Genomic DNA, 16,754 nt, shown 5'->3' with positions numbered 1-16,754 from the left:
AAATACATGTTTAAGGAGTTTAAGTGGCCTGACCAAAGGTAGATGCAACTGATTTAGTCATCTTTTTAATTTTTTTTTTTTTTTTTTTTTTTGGAAGGATGGTAATGGTACCTCAGCAAGGTATTTAAGCCTTTTAAAAGGTGGCTGTTAATTGCCATTAGTTATCTTCTCCTCAGTACTCTGTTTGCTGCAGGGTCAGATGTGTGAAGTTGAAGACCTGGATGTTGGATAAGGGAACAAGATATGCATCTCTCTAAGTAGCAGGGTGTTGAGAGATGGAGCCAGAGGGGTTGGAGAGGATGGGACTCCAGGGATGTAAATTGTTCCACTTTTTTTTGGCTGTAACTAACCTGAGAATGACTTATCTAGAGGAAATGAATCTAGATGTACACTTCTAAATGAACATAGGTGTGTAATATCTTTTTAGTTTGGTTTTTTTCTGTTGATTAATAAACTTTGATTTTGGTAAAATTACTGTTTTTGGCTAATTGCACTGATATCCGCAAGCAAAGTAAATCCTGTAATGTACATGGAGAGATACTGAAAGGTAAAGAGTTCCTGGCCCCTACACTGTTTTGTCCCAGTCAGCTGCAGCAAACTCAAGTTGGCAGCAGTAGGCATTTGTACACATGCTCCAGGGCTGTGTGGGAGGCGGAGATTTAATTAGAGTAGCTGACAGCAGCTCTAATTAAAATTGCCTGAAGTGTCACGTGTATCAGCATCCCCACACTGAAAAATGGCAGCAGAGGTGCTTTAGAGCTCAAATGAGCACCCCCACCACCACTTTTCAGCATGGGGACACTGATACCTGTGGTGCTAGAGTCTGCACCCACAGTTCACTGTCCTCTTCTGTTCAAAGTGAGCATAATTTGATTTGCTTTACGAGAAGATTCCTCTGGTGTCGATGCAGCAGCTGACTTTAAGGAAATGTTACCAAGCCACTTTACAACCACTTTATATGTTTTGAAATAGACTAAAAACTGTATTTTACAGTGAATCTAGGGCATGTCAACTCAACTAGTTGTCTCCCACCCCCAAGGATGCTGGGGCTGAATGCAGCACAGGGAATGTTTGAATGTAGTAAGCTTTTTTCAATTTCTTGAATGCTAAACGTCTCTAGGCACATACATTGCTTTTTAGTTACTTAAGTGTTCCATAGTGCACCAGTCCCCTACATCTTTTAAAGCAATACTTATGTGCGCTGTGCTTAGCAAGACCACTCTTGTTTCAGTCTGTATGAAGCAATAGACGGGTGCATCACAATTCAAATATCTTGCACCTTGAACAAAAGCAGTTGTGGTTCTCTGGTCTCATGGATATTCTGATTTACCCATTTCCAAACCTTTTCCATTTTTGTTAACAGGGTTGAGGGAGGGCCAGCCCTCTGCTATTATGAAACCAACTCCTTTGAAAAACCTAACTTGCCATCAGGCATACACGCAGATTAGAATTCAAGGCTCCCAACAGAAGATACAATTTCCCTAGTCTTCCACAGCGTGCAATCTAGTGACAGACAGTAGCTGACATCTAACACCAAGTTTTGATTGGCTAAAATGTCAAAAAACAAAGTAATGAAGAGTAGAGGTTCCAAAAAACCAACTTTTAACAAGTATTAAGTCCTGACAGCTTCATGGGAAAATACCTTCTATTGTCAACAGCAGAGATTAAGGCTCACTTCCTAGTGCTGCCTGCATCCCAGAGCGCGATTGACTGATTGAAAACTTTTGAGTGCCTGTAGATAACCAATACAAGCTCAAGCAGGTACAGCGGTTTGCAAGAACAAAAGAGGATTCGGTAATAAAAACATGACTCATGTGGAGCCTGCCCTCTTATTATTGCCCACAGTGTCCCCCTGCTAATATCTGCTTGTAGCTAATACTGGAACTGAAATTTTGTAAAGCCTTTCCCTTAATTCCATCTAGTTCCAAGGAACATTTGTTCTGTATTCCCACCTGAAATAACTTTCAATGGCAGCTTAAAGACTGCTATGATGCCAAGAGGGTAAACTAGGTCCAATTTAAGTTGTATAACCCTAATATCTCCAACAGGTAAAATTAATTGAAACAAGTCTGAGGTACAGAGACATTTTACAACTCTCCCCAACAGGTGAGTCACTGGCCAGAGCCAGCTCGCCTTCTCATTGGAAAGCAGACTAATGGGAACTGATCTGTTGAGTAAAGCACTGTGCACTTTATACTAAAAATTTACTCTTGAGAATCCCATTACTCTGATCTGACAAGAAAACTTGCTCTGACTGATGCCTATTCTTTTTAATTGTTCTATTTAGCCATCACTTAAGGATTTCCCAAATGTTTTTGTACCTGTCAAGCTCTCTTCCCTCCACTGTTGAGACTACCTGGCTTGTAACTCACCTGTGCTTAAACCTTATGTTATCAAAGACAACAGCAGTTTTGATAAGTTTTATCTGCATTATTCTGAGAATAACTCTTGTTCCAGACTAAATAGATTCACCCTAGTGTTCCAGGTAGCTGGAATTAGTAAATACAACATTCTGTTACTGGGCATTTGGTTTCCCAGCTGCTAGTGTTTGAAGTGTAGTTTGTCCCTTAAATAAATGACTTAATCAGTGGCTCAGTTAGTAACAATGTAACTCTAGCATCTATGAATTCACCAATGCCAAACGCTTTAAATAAGTTCCATGATTTTCTCTGGAGGTTACCTGTTCAGTTTAAGACCGTTTTTAATTAAGTCACTTTGCACCAGCATTTCAAGAGAAAGACCAAAGCCTGAATTAATAAGCATTTTCCCGTCAATCCACAGTTATAGGAAAAATGACTTTTCCCTTGTAGGTCTGATGGAAATAACTGATTTAAATCAGTCAGGGTGAAGGGCTACATGCATGTATTTAATCACTTAAATATAATGGCTCTTCAGGTGTCCTCATTACCTTCTGTGTGGGGTCGATGTGCATGGAGTGGGGGCAAGTGAGCAGGACTTATTTCCTCAGCAGCATGACTGAGCAAACTCCCACTGTGCTGCCATAGCGCAAAACAAAGATCATTTTTCCTGTCTGGAATAAGTGCTTATGTAGGCTTGATCATCTAAAATGCAAGAATTCTGCTCTAGAAGTAATAGGAGTAATAAGATAAGGTTAAACAAGGAATACAGCCGTGATCCTTAGCAAGCTTGGGGCAAACTACAAACTAGCAAATTTGTTTTATGAGAACAGAAATACTGTGCATGGTACAATCTAGATAATACCACAATACAGGTCTACTTCTCTCCCCTCCCTTCCATCCTTACTCCTGAAGAATGAGAAGTCAGCTGTTGTAATGTCTTCTGGAAATCTCACACGTTGGAAGGGTTCTTAGAGGATTCTGCCATCCTATTAATCACTTTCTGATAGTCTTCAGAGCGACCCACGGCTGAATTTATTCTTAACTTGAGGTGAGCCCCAAGCAAAAGGTAAGCCGCTGCTGCTGTTTAGATTTATATCGTTATCCAGAAAACTCAAAGCTGCTTACAACAACAAAACCAACCAACCCACAAGAAACATACTCCCTGATCAACACCACACCTCCCTGCCTAATGCACCCAAAACAGCAACCCAAGAGGCCGCTATTGTCATAAGACCGGGGTCAATTAGAACTGACAGCTACCAGGCCTAATGCTCTTCATTTACATCCTAAACCATATCAGTGTTAACAAAAGGGCTTGGGTTGGCCCTTTATAAAGATTTTTCCCAGCACAGTCTCCTGTTAGCTGCCTCTCTTTCAGTCTGGCCGGGCTCCAGTTCCAGCTCCATGGGCATTTTGTCTCTGACCGCTGCAGCTAGCTGTCTTGTGGCCAAGAAGTAATTTGCCTATTTTATTTTCTCCTGGATTTCTCTTTTGCTTATCTTTGACGTGGTATCACACTTTTCCCTAGAAGAACAAGCATTTAAATACTGTATCTGTACCTTTCCTCAGCATTCAACTGAGTAAACAGTGCAACAGCCCAAATTCTAGCCAAATTAAGCTAAATTCAGCCCTGCTGAAGCCTGACAAAAAACAGAGGGGGAATAAAAGGAGGCAGGGGGTAGAGGAATTAGAATTGTAACATGATTTGTTTCTGAGTATAGCGATTAGTCACCAGTAAATTATGGCTTTGAAAAAAGAAATTCCTAATTTTATGGGTCAAATAGTAGCTACAGTGAACTATCATGCCTCTCACCTCTTACAAGTCACTAATTATGGGGTATTAACAAGTCTTGTGTGCTCATTCATAATACACCAGTCAAATTGATTCAAATTGCATTTATTCTCACTGATTTCTAAATACACCACAAATTTCAAGTACAATATAAAAGCAATTCTGCCCATTAAGAACATCTGATTACCTCTTCGACAAAAATATAGTATTAAAGATTTGTTTTAAAAATACAAACTTTATAAAATATGAAGTAAAAAATGAATGTCAGTGGTTGGAAAGTGTAAGATGTAGGAAGGGCCACTGGGGATCTACAGGAACCTAAGGGTGTGGGGGGTGGATTCTGTCTTAATGGATCATTCCACAACATCAAGAAAAATAGCTAATGTTGCAGAGGTCACTTAGGAGAGTAGAATTTATTTCTCTGACCTGTTAGATTTCGTGTCAAAAGGCCTTGACTTATTGTGGCAGGTTGCAGTTCTCACTGTCATCTCTAGAAGCTGTGGGCACTCACTACTTCAAGATCATAGCCCAAGTTATCTAGTTGCTGTATTTGGTAATGTCAAAGAAGAAGAATAGCAATGTATTACAATCTGGAATACTGCAAGCCATTTAGAATTTCATATAAAAATACATACTGCAGCAGTTCTCGAAAGTAACAGTGTAGCACTTTCAAAGACTTGAACATTTCTCTGAAGTTATGAAAAAATATCCAAAGTAATGCGGTATTTTGTATATTAACTCTAAAATGCAAGGTTTTTCACTATAAAAGGCTATTTAAATTTCTATGCTATGTCTCAAGGTCAAGTATTGGAATATTTGATAGAAATGCTTAAAAATATTAGGTACTCCTGACCTTAGAAACCCATTCCCTTTACCAGCTATACAAAAATATCCATATTACATTGCAAAACCTTAATCTGAAAAAATGTGAATTTCAAAACTAAAATTTTTGACATGCTTTAATAAATTTGTAGATGCATTGAAGTGGCTCCATCCTTCCACTTGTTAACATGGTCTGAAATAACAGTCCTGCAGAGTGGACATATTTTTTCTCTATTAAACCATAAAGAGATGCATTCCTCACAAAATATATGCTGTAATGAGAAAAACAAGTTCTTATGTTTTCATGCAAGACCCCAAAAGCTCTACCAATATTTATTACAACCTGTTTTCTAAAAACACATGGAATCGTATTTTATCTAGATGCAATGATTCTTCTGTTACTCTGTTTAGATTATTATACAATTATAGAGATACATGACTATTCTCGTACACTCCATCTACACTAAAATTGCCAAGTCATGCTCTCAACAGCTGGGAAATGCAACCTTAATGTGGACCCCTTGTGTGCACGCCTCATGATGCAGTCTCTAATTAGATGATCCCATACTATTTCTTCAACACAACACTGCTTTAATTCAGTATACAGGATGCATCTGCCCAAGAGACGAATCAGGGTTATATAGTTAAGATGGCTGTGGGACCCCAATTCATTTGCTGCAGATTTGAAAAGCTGAGTAGCAACAGAAACAAAGGACTGCAGGAAAAGGTAGAAGACTCTTGTGGTTCAGACAGAATCTAATTCTTCACGGAACCTTTCAGCTATCACTGCTTCTGCTACAAAGTTCCTGGGCAGTGAAGCCAAAGTTTTCATGGCTTAGCCCTATTTCTGTGTTCCTCATTTTCTGGGTGCCTGATTGAAAAACCGGCGTATGATCTGCAGAAAGGCTGAGGCCTTGCAGATGTACCTTGGGTCAATGGAAGCTGTGGTTTAAACAAATGCAATACTATATAACACTAAAGTGTTTAAACAGTCAAGTCATAGGTGCCTCAAACTGGGCATGTAAAATGAGTGAATGTCTTTTAACCTTAACGTCTGGTAAGAAACAATTGTACCCCTTCCATTCATAGTAATGTTTGGAAAGCACTCATGGTGTGTGTAATCCCCAATGTTGTCATGCTGCAAAGACCAGCGCTTGGCAGGCGAGGGGGGAGGGAGTAGCACAGGCTGTGCACAGCTATTTGCCAACAGCAGTGGAAGGGTAACTTATTCCAGGCCCTGAAGAAGTGTGTGCTCAAGTGAACACAGCTTCTTCTCTCCATTTTCCCCTCTAAGGATACTAGCATCAGTCCTATCCCTCTAGCCTGCTCCTGTCTCAGTCCTGTCTCTTTTCTACCTCCTTGGCTTTTGCCTAGCAACTGCATTAGTTCTTGTAGCCTAATATTTAAGCTCTTCCAAAGCTTGTTAGCATAATTATGCTGTGTATTCTTTCTTTTTCAATTCCTTTTAGCATCTTGCTAAGTTTTTGGCCTCAGTAACTAAACAACTGTGCAGACTAGAGCTGACAGCTGCTGTCATCAACATATAATTTCATATATTAAAAAAGAAAGACAGGAAGTTGTAGGGAAACATTCGCAAGATTGCAAGGTCTAAAAGTCTCTCCCACTGGAGGGGAAAGGGGAAACTCCAAAGCACCCACAAACTGTTTCCATAAAGCTGCTGCTATTCTTCAACTGACACCACCAATAAGCTGTGCATGCAAAGTTTCGGAACAGGAGCCTCCCTCATGTTTTGATTCTAAAGGGATTCTGAATTGCAGAGAATTACCTGACAGATGAGAAGAATAGGCTTTTGAAATTCGGCTTGGCAGATGGCACAAATATCGTCTGCTTCAGAACACTGTCTCTTGCTGGCTGTCACTCCATAGTGCTATAAAATAAGAGATTTTGGTGGCAGATATTTCAGCATCCAAGGATAAGGAACTAATTATCAGAGAGAGGATGTGGTAGGAGGAAAACACTTCAATCCCTAGTGCACTAGGAGGCTGCTAAATGTTTCAATTGTAAGATGCTACATGGGCACCGACATGCCCTGGTACACGGTGATGCATCGGCATCACTTATTACTGAGCACAGGAGGGACTACGACACTTCTTTACAATGGTGGTTCCTGCTTCTGGCATTTTCCATTACACAGTAATCAGGGACACGCCACTTGCTCTTAAGAGCAAAAGTACTTTAGGAAGAGAGTGTATGCTGTTCTAGTACTGATCAAGTTCAGTGGCATTATGCCCAAACATACATATATTCCAGTGCATGCCCTGTGGGCCCTAGATTAAGTTATAATAAATGTTGCTATCCACCCAATAGCTTAGAATAGAACAAAACCTTTTTATCTGGCAATTTGTAATTGTGAATGAGACAGCTGAGAGAACTTCAGTTCTGTTGCCAGAATGTGGGTCTTGCTGACTCCCATTTCAGTTAGCTGATGTAACATGAAGCTCTGCTGCCGAGTCCAACAAATATTTAACCCCATTCTGAAAACATATCAATCACATCAGGATTTTTTATTTAGATGTTACTGAAAATAACTAATCTCATGGTGCTTTGCACAGAATAAAGTGTGTTCACCTTTAAAGTAACCGAATTTCTCAGCCTTATGATCATGGGCTGAATTAATTTTACAGTGTAATATACTATAGAAGGGAATAGCTAGTGGGATTACTTTTAAGATTTTAACTCTGTTTTGTTTCAAGAACATGACAAAGTCATATAGTGGTATGCAGCAACAAGCTAAGTTCTAAAAAGAAGCATATTGATATATGAGCTAGGTTCATTTTTCTGTTCTTATATAGAAACCAATACTCACTGGTTGTGTAAAAAATATCCATAAAACCTGTCTAAAGTTTCTGAGCTGTCCAAAGAAGCTCAAAAGCTGAAACAGAGAAAAGAAAGAGAGAGTCCAGATTAATAATTATTTCTAAGAGAATTTTTCAAACCTTTTATGCGGGTTTTAAAAGAGTGTCCCAGCACTGAAATCCTACTAAACACTTCAAACTTGTATTTTTCAGGGTTTAACTTGTTGTCTGGACGTAGTAAATGCATCAGGGAGGCTAGCACCACCACTTGTTATTAAAATTAGCCCATATGATCCCGATTTCAGTTGCTTAGAGTTAAATTTTTCATCTTGATTCTGACTGAAGCAGAAACAATTGTTTTGAAAAGTATCACCTGAAAAATAAATAGTTTAACGTTAAAGGACTTTTAAGCAGTGACAGCATCCCCAACTGGAGTTGGAAATTTGACTTGTGTGTGTGTTCCGTAAAAATCCACTCAAATTTGATCGAGTCTCAGGTTTGAAACATTTTCTAGTTCACAAATCCTCAGTGGAGATTTAGAATGTAACAGCGAAATATCTGTATATGCAACAAAGGACTCGGTATTTATATAATTTCTACCATACCGAGAAGTTGTTCTGAGTAGGTCAAAAAAGCAGAGTGTAGGAGATTTTCATATGGATAAAGGAATCTAGGTGCCCAAATTCCAACAAGAGTTAATGGTATCCAGGTTGTAGCTGTATTGGTCTACATGCAAAAGGAATTAAAACTTGTGGTAGAGTGACGTCTTTTATATTAGACCAATTGGATTGTGCCCAAAAGCTTGCAATTAAAAGAATTATTTTTTTTGCAAAAATCTAGTTGGTCTGATAAAAGATATCACCTCTACCACAAGTTCTGATACCAAGAGTTAATGGGAGTTAAAAGGAGATGTTCAAGTCATCAGTACTGTTTTTTAAGTGCCCTTGCATCAGGCAAAAGGCTTCTTTTTACCACACCAGAGTTCAAAGACGACATTTTAAGCTAAGCTGAAAGAAAACTAGATTGCATGATAATTTAAGATAGTGGAATTGAAGCCAAAAGTAACAATTTTACCTGCTGCAAGAATTTCCAGTTTGAGGTTTCACTGACTGGAAATCTGCCCATTACCCTTGGCAACATGTTTACACACTGATTGCTATGAGTCTATGGTAACATTTAAGAGGCATATTTGGTTCGCATCTGTGCATTCATTAACTAATAACTTGCAATAATTAATAATCTCACTCTACATTCCCGCCAGAAATGTTATTATGTTTATTTTCCATCCCTAGAGGCTTTGCATTACTCTGAAAGGTACTCAAAGGCTTGACAAAAGACTCCATTTAAAATTTATCCTAAATGATTTATTCAGAAATATATCCTGGCATTGCTAGGGCACATGGACATCCAACAGCAAGGGAAAATATGTGCACATAACCAATATCCTAGACTTAAAAAAAACAACATGATTCCATATTATTATAAAGCTCACTCCAAAGCACAATGGACCGATGAAGTCTGCCTAACCCAGGCAGACCTCTCAGAGGAACAGGATTGGGAGCAGTCCTGCCACTTCTCGTCCCCTCCCCTCCAAGGAACATCTTGGTTCTGAGTGTGCAATGCTCACACCCAGAACTTGAACACTCCAACAACGAGAGTAATGCAGTGAATGTTATTAAGTCATGGGGCACATTACGTATGTAGCTAGCTTGACATTTACAGCTAATTGAAGCAAAAATTGTCCTTGCCCATTCTGCTGAGGCAGCAATTTTTTAGACTGTAAAATATCAGTCATGTCAGCCTGGAAAAGGAGGGTACATGGATTTAGTGTCTGACTTAGCACATCTTCATGTTGATTTTGGAAAGCTGTATTTGTTAAAACTAAGGGAAATAAGATCATCAACTAATAGGTTCAAGCTCCAGGCAACCTGTAGGAACAAGTTACTTTGCACGTCTGCATCTCTTCCATAACTACTGCAGTCACATTTTAACATATTTAAAAGCACAGAAGGGAAATAAGATTTACATACTTTTAGGATGAGGTAGAGTAGACCCAGCAAGACCCCAAAACTCCACCCTAGTAGACCATCCAGCTCCCGATAGCCAATAAGATAACGAAACCACACTGGTATGGGGACAAACATGCGGTAATACTGGCAGAGTTCTTCTAACAGCATATAACAATAGCCCTGTGCAAGACAAAGAAGGAATCTTTAAAACACAAAGAATGTAATATTTAATGTAACCATTTAAAATATTTATTCTCTTGAATACTTTCATCTTCTTGTATCTTACCAAGTACCCAACAGATATGAAATATTATTTTGAAACTAGAGTGATGAAAAATCATTTTTGTCACAATACTCCTCAATGAACACATCAGACTCCTTCAAAAGGGGGCCAAGGCTATGGCTTTTAAAAAGCAGTTTGAAGAATGGAGACTAAATGACATGTAGGATTTATTCATTACATTTTACCACTTAGGTTGACATGACCAAAAAAAAAAAAAAAAAAAAAATGATCCATTCTGAGCTTTGGCAAGTCCTTAGCTGACATCTACCCATATCACAGAATAAATTGTGAAATTATAATAGCAAAATTAGCTTGAGGTTTTCAGGATCAACCCAGAAAAACCAAGATGCAGATCAGAATGTGGATGCCTTTGCAATGTAGCCTGCCCACTTACTAATGCTATCTATCAATCTTCCTTTCATAATCACTACAAAAAAACAAACCAATCACAAGAAAAATTCAAAGATAACATTTAAATACACTTAGAACAGTTTTTATTTAAAAGATGCACCCACTACACAAGCTTGAGGAAAAAGTCAGGATTAAGAAGCCTCTTTTTAAATAAAGGACTCCGCTCCCTTCCACCCCTTTGCAATTACCTCCAATTGCTAAAAGCCTCATATTAAAATCCTCTGCTCTCCTTTTTTTTCCACCCCCAAAAGAAGTGGGGCTAATGCAAAAAATTAAACATTCTGGCATGGACTCCTTGTACTTGGTTAATGTAAGATTAATGCAGTAATTAAACTAATACATGCTAAAAAAAGTGAGGGTGTGGCTACCTGAACTTGAGAGGACACAGGGTAAAACCCAAACCCAGTACAAGTAAATACTGAACAGAAACAGAAAGGATCTCTTGAGAAGGAATTTCCCTGTCTGATGTTATTTAAAAAAATAAAAGCACTGGGAACCAGAATTAGTGCAAGAACCCCCAAGAGGCAGCTGAATTGAACCCACCATATATTTATATAGTGCTCATCATATGGAACTGTAAATAAACTATTTGTATGTTGAAAACAGCAGTAAACACATATTCGGGTTTGCAGTAAATACACAGATCTTACATTTTTCCTTAGTGTTTCAGTTCTTTAAAACTAGATTGGCAATAGAAGTTTATGTAGCTGTAGATAAATATGGGATACCCACACAGCTTTGTAAGCTTTCTTGACTAAACTGCCTTTCAGCCCAGCTACAACTGGTTTCTTTGCTAATCTGGTAGAATTTTCATTAGTTAAATGTGACAAAAGATTTTTTTAATGATTTGGTTTTTTTTACTTGTATTTCAAAATTAAAGAACAAAGATTGTATTAAATTATAAATTGCTCTGTCTCTACCTAAACTGCTTAAACTCCATACATACTATAGTGTTAATGAGAACATATGGCTAGTACAACCCATGTGGGTTCCTTACATCTAAACTTTAGAAAGTGCTTCCATGTTTAAGATGTTGGTAATTTTTATTTTATTGAACTAAAAACAAATATTTGCTAATCCACCCTGGAAATTAGATTGCATTTCCATACCTTACCTCTAGAAATGGATAAAAACTAATATCTTATTAACCAATATAGACCACCATAAAACTGATGAATTTTACTAATTTTAAGTAATCAAACATCCTCTCTTATTGACCTATATTATGCAGAAAGGTTACTTCCAAGTTTAAGGACATTATTTAAAAATAGTTTAATTTTTATACTATTTAATCGTTTTACGGGGTTTTTTTAATTCTAACATCACTTTTGTATTAAGATCTTAGTCTTAATCCCAGTTGATGAGCAAAAAGGGCCCTGTATAGCACGAACCCTGCTTTTTCAGGTCAGAATACAAAACTTCCATAGGAATTGCCAGTCAGAGCAGAATATGAAATTCATAGGCTTCTCTCTCTCTCTCTCTCTGCAGTAATGCCAGATTATATGCAGCATTTTAATTAAGAAACTATTGCTTTAGGTGGAATTACATGACTAACCATTTGTACTGCAGGAAGATCTTGAGGTTAAGGCAAATTATAGATTATTTTCTTACCTTGGATTTAGAAGACATCATAAAAGAAGGCACCAAGAGAATAAAGCATTTGAAGCCCATGAAGAGGAATTTCAGAATAAAGTCTGTGATTCCCACGATCCAAAGCACCTCCCAGAAGTTCATGAAATCCACGGTAGGATTTAAAAAGATTAAGCTACAAAAAGAAGCATCAAAAGTTACAAGAAATAACTGAGGGCATCTGTGTTGTCTTTAATTAAAAAAAAAAAAGTACACTTTTTGGAAAAACACTACACTACACTAAGAGGAGCAAGATGAAGGGATGTTTTATCTTTTAAATCCACTTTCTTATATGTATCATCTTGCCCATGAGGCACCCCACCAGTCCAGGGAATTTGGCAGTAGGGAACCAGTAGCAGAATTAATTGCTGCAGCTCCGGCAGCTATAGCAATTAACACTCCTGCCGCTCATCCTGCCACCAAATTTCCAGACCCATGGGGAGGCCTGCAGACCAGATGGCACAGGCTGGCTTACCTGCCATACTGGGCTTACAGACCAACCCTGCGCAACTCATCCTGCCCATGCAGCTGGATGAGTTGAGCACCACAGAACTATATTGCAACTCCCATCTTTTCCCATAGGGACTCGCTCCCTTTGCCATCTCGTTAATACTGCTCCTTAATAACACGGCAGGATCGTTGGCTGTTGTGAAACAGACAGAGGTACCCTTTAGAGACTTGGGGCACCACAGCACATTTCATTTAAGTGCACAGGCTCGGGACTGCAGAAACCTATGTACATACCAGCATAGAGAGATCCACAATTTAAAAGTTATCAATATAATATAGATGTTTTTCTAATTACCTGTAATAAAGTGACTGAGCGTAAAAGGTATAATACAAGAGAAGAGACGATCCAGTTAGGAATACCAGTAACCATGCACACTGCAACTTGGAGCGCCGTTCCTGTAAGACACGCATTAAAAATATATTAATAGTTTGTCTCTCAAAAGGTCATAAATTAATTCTCTTGCATACCCAATAAAACTACCTCTGCTGGATATGATCAAACTATTACAAGGTGCCAAAGACCTACACTGGAAGATCATGGCATTTGCAAAGTTCAGTGCACTTTGATGGAACAAAGAGTCCACTCAGATGGTTTTTCTGGCAGGAACAGTGTCTAGCTGACCAAACGGGCAAAGGCTTAACGGGCGACTTTTGATGCAGTGGTCAAGTTGTGTGCGCAAGCTGCTCAAACTTCTCTGTTTTCTCAGTAACAAGATTTGGATCAAGCAGAAATTCTGCATAGCACATGGGGATTTTAACAAATTTTAAAATATAGTAGAGAATTCCTGTCTCTTAACTGCAACAGCATCATCAGGAGTCACTCCATTATACTAAGTCAGAAAAACACTTGCACCCACAGTTCTTTTTAATTAGTGCAAAGTATGCTTATCTGACAAGCTGTAAGTTAGTATCCAAGAGTGTTAAGATGTTATCCTTAGCTAAAACACCATTTATATTTCACAAATCCTACAAGATGCATCTATTTTGTTTACTAAGGAAATAAGACCTTGCTTCACATTTCTCTTCAAAAAGGCTTTGTAAAATGAAAGGCTTTGTAACAATTACATTTTAAAATGCTTCAACTTCATTGCAACAGCCATACTTACTCTTAGAAAAACCTGATTTACAATGCTTTTGTTTGCATACATAAAAGTTGTTAGCAGCCCAATTCCAATAGAAATGCCTATTAGGAAAAAAGGGTCAGTTATATGATGAAGGAAAATAAGAAATTGCATTGAACTGAATTAAAAAAAAAAAGACAGCGCAAAATTAAATGGCTACTTCCAACATGTACTTGCAATAACCATAATAAAATTTTAACAGCTCAAGCAATCAAGCTAAAATAATTAAGCACATTGTATATGGTAACATAAGAAAAACAGATAAGTGATTGAAATGTGCTTTTTGTAAATCTCTCTGATCTTCAGTGAAGAAATCAAATTAAAATTAAGCTAGAAGTAAATCAAATTTACTTCAGGCATTCTCAGGAGCAAGATTTAATGCAGGAAAAAAAGGAGCAATTTTCTCGCACCATACATTGTTATACTCTACCGATTATATGCTGCATGATCAGTTTGACACCTAGAATCAGGATGTACGGAAGACTTTTGTGCAGCCACTGGAAGAGGTATCTGAGCTCGGAGAGGGAGCTGCCACTGTGTTCCTCAAAGTCCAGGGACGATTCTTCAGGCCCCCTTGCCTCGTTGTGGGAGTGGCCATGCGAGCGGCTCTGGGAACCTGACCTTGTGTGTCTGGAACTAGTATTTTCTCCAGCTTCTCCCAAAACAGAGTTTAGCTGGATGTGAACATCTCCACCATGGTGGGATGAGCCTTCTCCTGGCAGTCTTGTGGCATACGCACTCTGAGCGGACAAGGAACCATCACCGTTTCCTGGGGAATTGTGGAAATGACTACAATTGGGTTGCATGGTGTTGGATCTGCCTCTGGTCTGGACTCCTTTGTCTCACTGCTATGTCTCCTAAGGAAGTGGGGGAAAAGCCATGATTAAAGCAGCAGTGCACTATTGAGTTAGAGAGATCTGTCTGTCTGAAATACACAGCAAATGCCATAAGGCCAACCTGGTGATCTCTGTGCAAAGAATAGTGTTTTTTTACCACTGAAACCTATTCAAGGAATGGTTCCTTGAACTACCTTAACAAAGAGCCTTTGGTTCATCTTGCTTGTGGGCTTCTACTGACATCCCCTCGTTCAAAAGTGTGTGCTCTCACCCTCAACAGGGACTGGGACCCTCACTTAAATCAGGAACAGACAAAATTCCAATGCTGGTTAGAAGACCCTGTTTTTCATGAACTAGCCTGTCTGTGCAGAGAATTTAAAACTGCATGAGCTTAAAGAAAAAGGTTGGAAGCCATCACTGGATTAGAGAAGGAACTAATACAGATGGAGGAGGGTGTCTGCATAATTACAACCATACAAAAAGATACGTATTCAGCCACAGACAAGCCTAATCAAAAGCCAGTGAGCACTGAAGGCAGAGAGCCATTATGGGATTACCAGAAGAGATTATCCTGTCTGTGCAAGCGAGCAGAACCAGGTTAGTCCACTTTGTAAAAGGCATTCAGAAGAGCCTGGGACATATGCGGACTTATGGAGACCGAAGAGGGGGAAAGCAAGCAGAAAATAAAGAGCAAGGCTGGGACTGGTATGGAATCTGGGTCAGAAAGAAAATGCCGACAGCTCAGTGCATACTTATAATGAGAGCAGCAGACCTAGTTTTTATTCTCATCTCTGACATCTCACTGACACTCAGCAATTTGTTTGTTTTGTGCCTCAGCCTTCCCATTTGTAACATGGATTTTGCACACTTCCCAGGAATGCTGGGACATTTCAGAACTTTATGTCTGGAAAGTGCTTTGCGATCCTAGGATTTTCCAAGTATTATTGTAGCTTTTGCACGGTAGAAAACACTACAGCTGATATTTATTGGGATTTTTCATTAAAACCCTTTTCCATTGCCTTTCTTAAACTACCTTCTTTCAAGATGAAACCTTCCATGGTTAGCCTCTACATAATGATTTTTGTTAGGCCGGCAGAAAAGTTCTGATCAAATCCATTGCCCTTTTTGTCAGTTAGGCAGGGATGAAAAACGCAGACGTTCTGCTTTGCAAGAAGAATCTTAAGCTGATATTTTTACGTAATCTAAAGTGCCCAAAACGCAAAACAGAGGACTAACACAGATAGATCTACATATATCTGTATTTGCAAATTACTTGCCCAGTAAAACTTCTTGGTAATGTTCAGGGCTAACAGCAAGTTGTGCAGCACCTGTTTGCCTAAAATTTCGTCAACTGACTTCACGGCTCCTTAAAATCTACCTGAGTCCTTCTCAACTCTTCACCTTACATGGCCCTCTTCCTTGTCAACGGTCTTGACGTTCCACTAAACAAGCTAACCCCCCTTCCGCAGGCTGCTCCCGACTGCGCCATCCCTCTCTCGCAGCCTCACAGCCTGGGTTTTGAGTCATTCTTATCAAGTTACACTTGCTTTCACACCCATTTTAAGTCGACTCATCCAGCCCTACTCCCTGAGCACATTCAGAAAGCTTTGGCTTCATTTTTACCTGGAGAAAAATGCATCGTATTGTATGGGACGATGCCCCTTGTCACATGCGTGTCCCCTTTTCAAAACCCTGCATCTGCCCCGAATCAGGCAAATTATGACGTTGCCCCCGGCATATGCGTGTCCCCTTTTCAAGGCCCTAAATCTGCCCGCGATCCGTTTTTATGACACTCGGGCTTCGTAAAAAACGGGAGGAAAACATGATCCGGGTTTACACAAATCCCTGTCATAAACAATCAGCGTTTATCATATTGCCTCTCCCTCCCTAGACACGCAGGGGTCACAAAACGAAACCCGCTGGCCGCAAGCTCGTCCCCCGCGGGAAGGGACGACCCGGCTACACACGTTAAACCCTGGAGGTTGACAATGGGGGGGAAAGGGAGCGATACCTCTCCCCCTTGTCAGACCCCTTCCCCCCGGGGCTGCGGTACCTCAGGGCGCGGCGTGCCCGGCCCGGCTGCCCAGGCCTCCCGCGACCTCCATGGCGGCCGCCCGGGGCGGGGGAGGAAGAGGAGGAGCCGGGCGGGGCGGGGAGGAAGGCCC

The 16,754-nt window shown here is 39.7% G+C and overlaps 1 protein-coding gene across 1 annotated transcript; it reads right to left on the bottom strand.

The window, feature by feature from the left end:
• Nucleotides 1–4,241: 4,241 nt before the first annotated feature.
• Nucleotides 4,242–16,724, bottom strand: RNFT1 (ring finger protein, transmembrane 1). Its single transcript, XM_019545680.1, has 9 exons — nt 16,643–16,724; nt 14,184–14,610; nt 13,739–13,815; nt 12,928–13,028; nt 12,105–12,258; nt 9,821–9,979; nt 7,802–7,867; nt 6,761–6,862; nt 4,242–5,246 (listed from the first exon to the last, which is right to left on the bottom strand). The coding sequence occupies exons 2-9, from the start codon at nt 14,557–14,559 to the stop codon at nt 5,112–5,114; spliced, it is 1,170 nt and encodes a 389-aa protein (XP_019401225.1). The 5' UTR covers nt 14,560–14,610; nt 16,643–16,724; the 3' UTR covers nt 4,242–5,111.
• Nucleotides 16,725–16,754: the final 30 nt, after the last annotated feature.

The sequence above is a fragment of the Crocodylus porosus genome, unplaced genomic scaffold (assembly GCF_001723895.1).
Source record: "Crocodylus porosus isolate Cpor-Errol unplaced genomic scaffold, CroPor_comp1, whole genome shotgun sequence".
Classification (NCBI taxonomy): Eukaryota; Metazoa; Chordata; order Crocodylia; family Crocodylidae; genus Crocodylus; species Crocodylus porosus.
Note: the sequence above shows the minus strand (reverse complement) of the source record. Positions and strands in the feature narration are given on the sequence as shown.